The sequence below is a fragment of the Electrona antarctica genome, assembly GCF_951216825.1.
Source record: "Electrona antarctica genome assembly, chromosome: 4".
In the NCBI taxonomy this organism is placed as follows: domain Eukaryota; kingdom Metazoa; phylum Chordata; class Actinopteri; order Myctophiformes; family Myctophidae; genus Electrona; species Electrona antarctica.
This window is the reverse complement of record NC_136809.1, coordinates 13,947,232-13,952,140: the sequence shown is the minus strand read 5'-3', so window position 1 is coordinate 13,952,140 and position 4,909 is coordinate 13,947,232. Positions and strand designations below refer to the sequence as shown.

The 4,909-nt window shown below is 41.0% G+C and overlaps 1 protein-coding gene across 4 annotated transcripts in view; it reads left to right on the top strand.

The window, feature by feature from the left end:
* The first annotated feature begins 345 nt into the window (after positions 1–345).
* Positions 346–4,909, top strand: part of mxi1 (max interactor 1, dimerization protein) — a 31,365-nt gene continuing 26,801 nt past the window's right edge. For 2 of the 4 annotated variants that reach the window (XM_079499654.1, XM_079499653.1), the window contains exons 1-2: positions 3,116–3,574; positions 3,782–3,890. In XM_079499654.1, coding sequence (XP_079355780.1) covers positions 3,502–3,574; positions 3,782–3,890 — 182 coding nt within the window. In that variant the 5' untranslated portion in view covers positions 3,116–3,501. Of the gene's footprint in view, positions 740–3,115; positions 3,575–3,781; positions 3,891–4,909 lie in introns of those variants that run through there. The other 2 variants (XM_079499651.1, XM_079499652.1) reach the window with 2 other exon arrangements.

Below are 4,909 nucleotides of genomic sequence, written 5' to 3'. Positions count from 1 at the left end.
TCTCTATTAAGGGTAGGTCTAAAAAATAAAAATATAAGAGGACAATTCATTTGGTTATCATGGCAGCAGGCAGCCTATCAAAGACATTCTTCTTAGCCTACTTAAAATACTACTAAACATACCGGTAATGTGAATTATAAGACAAATATTAAGAAGACGACTACACTAAACCAAGAGAAAGGCAAACCAAGTGTGAATGAGAGAGTCTGAGATTATAACTTTAAGCTACATAGTACATCATTTATTTCATCACTCACGCTGCTCAAATAAAAGGCTTGGAATGAGCCTACAGGCGCAAGGACCATGCGGAGCTCCTGAGGCAGAGGGGGGCCGGGCGCTCTCGTTCCCCACGCACCGCAACAGACAGGCATTGGCCAGTGTTCCACATTACAGCCCGCATTCACACTAACCCATACCTACCTACAGTACTGGTCTGGCTGGCAGCTGCTGCCTCAAGAGTTTATTCCGCTAAGAAAGTAGTCTGATTGCACATAAACCAGGACGAAAATGGCCAAAAGTGAGAGGCAAAGAAGAGGTCTGTCTCTGAAGACCGAAGAAGTGTTTTTTGATTCCGAAACGTCCATGGATCAGCAAGATTTCGACATGTCTAGTTGCCCTTTTAATGACGTCTTCAATTCCAAAGACTCCCCCATGGATCAGATCAACACTTTTCTGAAAAATGTGCAAGTTTTGCTGGAAGCTGCTAGCTTTATTGAGAGCGCCGAGAGGAAGGATGGAAGTGAGTTTAATTGTGTTGCATTTTGGCCTTTTCGTTTGCTTCTGAATTTTACGAAAACAAGACTTGCATTGTCTACACAGTCTCAGACAACAAAGGGCTGAGTTCATTCAACTAAGCACCATAGCCTAGGCTGTTATAATGTCTATGCGTGCGCACTTAACTAGTGCATCTGCAACATTACATGGTATTATGGAGGGGTAAATAACCTATTTGTGGTCTAGTGTAATTATATTTAAACTTATGTTTCGTCAGATGCATCATGCATGTAGGACATTGCAGCACTTTGCAACTGCACTCTAAAGCAAACCAATTATCTATCATATTTCCCTGCAGTAGAGTAGTGATACAGTATATGACATAATGATTGGGTGTGTGTGGGTGTGCATGCTGGCAGCCACTCCGTTGTGAGATAAATTCTGACCACATTGCAGCGCCCTCCAACTCAGTTAAGGATGATGTCATTGTGTCCTCGTAGGCTTTGGTTAAAACAACTTTAATCGATAGAGCTATACAGCCATTATTACTAGTGAATGTTGAATTGGCAGTGTATGAAATTAGATGAAGAGACCTCGCTGTAAAACGGCATTTAATTAGTTTGTGTGGTTTTATATTTTGACATTTGGCAGCTTGAACCGCCCTTGCCTTTAATGTCGTAGCAGATTAAACTTCTCTGTAAAATCATCATCATAATAATAATAATAATCATTATTATTATTATAGTCTACTTTATTATTATTGTGGTTCTGCTAATCAGTTGCAAGTAATGTGAAATAGATTTGCTTGTCATCGTTGTTGATCTTTATAAAGATATTTGTTATGAATAATTGAATACTGTCTAAATCAATGCATATTGCACTAACGCTGTGGCCGTATAGCAAAATCGCCAGTTTCACTGTAACATGCATAATGTTGCACCAGATACTGGGTACTTTACCCCCCTCTCTTCACCGATTGTTTGCTTCCTGGTTTTATATTTGTGGGTGTTTTCGCATGGCTTCCACATGGCGCAAAACGCCTTCATGATTGGCCGAAAGCAAGTTCGCTTCTCACGCCTGTCAATGCCTGCCACCAATCGAGTACCTTCTTGACAGTGACGTCATGTGTTGCTGGGCCTGGCTTCGGCCGACACATACACCCTACAGCACTGGTGAATTATGGGATTTGTAGGATTTGTGGGATTATTGTGGAGAGAGAAACCGTGACAGGGACACTTGCCATGCTAAACTGAGGTCCAATCAGGGCCGGTTCTAGACTGCCACACTAGGGTGGGCAGCACACAAATATAGAGGGGGGCGATCCTGCATGCACTGCATAGCAACAAAATAATAATTGCGGGGTAAAATCCCCAAACCTCCCGAAATGCATATATCATCAATTCATCATATCTGTTTATCTATCCATCTATCTTCTCCTTCTTTGACCATCAGTAGGTCACCCAACTGTGCACAGTGTGCAGGACACCCCCCAGAACCGGCCCTGGGTCCAATGTTTTATTTGTGCGCATGTAGCATCCGGTTTCAAAACTCTCCCATCATCATCCTCACCCACAGTATTAATCAAAACATAAGCCTCCATTGATTGATAAGCCTTTATACAGTATCTTGTAATGTATGACATTGTGTGGCACTGGTTCTCAATCTTTTTAATATCAAGGACCCCCAGTTTGTCATTCATTAGGCCACAGACCCCCATCATAACACTGATATTGTAGAATGGTTCCATTACAGACCTGTATAAAGGGTCCATTTGGTTCCTAACTACCAATCATTTAGGTGTGGACCCCTGGAACCCCATCAAATCCCGAACGGAGGTCCCCTGAACCCACTTTCAGAACCACATACTGTTGTATATGGGATTTTACTTGTATAAACAAAGGTCAAATAGTTGACTATTCCCATATGATATGATTTTGCTAACCAAATTGCAATAAATAAAACTGACATACAGCATAAGTACAGTTAGTACACCAGACACACACACACACACAGTCACACACACGCACACACCCACACACACACACCCACACACACACACACACACACACACACACACACACACACACACACACACACACACACACACACACACACACACACACACACACACACACACACACACACACACACACAAACACAATCATTATTATAATAGGCCTATGTTGGCCGTTAAATGCCAACATTAACGACCAACATAGGCACACACACACTTTTACAGTCTATGATGCCGAGTGAGCCTATATTAAATGGACCAGGCCATTCAATGACTCAGTTTCCCAGGGTACCCCGCGGTTTGACAAGCCCCCTCTCTCTCTGGAGGTCCCCGCCCCCCAGCTGTAGAACCTAGGTAAACAAACTGGGAGGAAAAGGAACGAGCAACAGCAGCAGGGACTTTGCTGGCTCTGGGCTGTTGGGATATTTTATATTGTTTTTATACATTTTTTTTGTACAATTTGTTATCGTGTTTCTAAGACACTTTTAGTACTTTGATACACTGGTTTTATCGTTTTTAATGATAGGCCCTGTGAAGCTTTGGCTGCAGCTTTGTAAGCTGGTGGAAAACACTGGCTTGTTTTTCTTTCTCTCGACAAAAGGCTGTTCGTGGGCCAGCGAATATATTGAACAAGATTTTTTTTAAAGCAACATCGTGTGTGTAAAAACCGATCGAACATTACAACATTGATCAGTTGTACCAGCTGTTTTGGAAAGATCACGCTATATACTCACGTTAACAACAAACCAACACTAATCCATAGGCAAAGCACTATGACGGCTGTTCAGGTGATAAACATCCAGCTATTATTGGAAGCTGCGGAATATCTAGAAAGGAGAGATAGAGGTAATGGTGGAATCCCCATGGTCTGATAAGAACTTAAGAAGGGTTACAAAAAACAACACTGCATTTATGTTATTTCTGTACATGTAAACGAGTGTGCGACTGTGTCGGTGTTTACGTGGCAGCCCTGGCTGCATGCTTGCATGTTGCTGCCTGCGATGAGACGTGAAGCTCACCACCACCGTTCTGCTTTTTTTTTCATCCCAACAGAATGTGAACACGGATACGCTTCAACGTTACCTTCGAATGAAAACACAAATAATAATTACCAGCGGCAAAGGAAATTCCGAAACAAGAAGTTCAACAATACCCACAACAGGTAAGAAAATTAAGTTTCCCCTTTTCCTGTTATTTCAGCATATGCCTGTTTGTGACAGCCCTTGATATTCAATCAAAGTCATTCGTCTTAATGCTTTAATAATAAAACAATGTTGCGCAAAATGTACAATTTCGTGCGAGGGTGTCGCTTAACCAAAAATAACAGATCTTCAAGCAAACAACACGTCGCTTAGCGACGTGTTGTTAAACCTGTTATTAGGTTTCGTTATAAAGCATCAATGCTTTTCCTTAGCAGCATGTTTTGGAAAATATATTTTTCTAGTAGCCGAAGCTAAGTTTGTATGCAATCATAAAACGACGTTATTGGGAATATTTGTCTTTAAAATACTAATAAAATGCAATCGTAGGTTTAGTGAACGTGTGAGTTAGTGGGGGTAGGTAGCAGCATCAACAGCTCGCTAGCATTCATCAGCTGATTGTCAAGCTGCCTGCAGCTGCTAGGGACAAGGGTAGAAGTTACACCCACAGAACGGAACGAACAATCCTTTACAATGTGCCGCATTTGCTCCACAAGCGACCGAAATGCGTTTATTTTTTATTGTTGTACATAATGCGTTTTGTTAGTCTATTTTTGACGTGAGGAATTTCCACATTTTCACATGACATCATTGTTGTCTACACTGTGGGAGTGTGTGACAGTTTTATCACCATCCCTAAAAGGGAAAAGCTGCTATTTATGGCAAGGCTTGCAATCCTCCAACACAAATACCTGGAGATCTTTGAGGAATTATAAGTCATTAATCAATCAGTTATAGATTTCCTATATAGGGTCTTTTTGCAGTTTCATTATTCTGAAACATTGAAAAAAGTGTAGTTGAATTATTCTTGGATTGTGCATCCAATCTGAACTAACAAAGTTCGATAACAAGAAGACACGGTGTCAAATATACATACATACATACATACATACGTACATGGTCAACATAAAATACATTGGCTTTAATATGTCTTTAATTATCATGTAGCTTGACGTAATGTGTGATTAACAAATCAGATGAT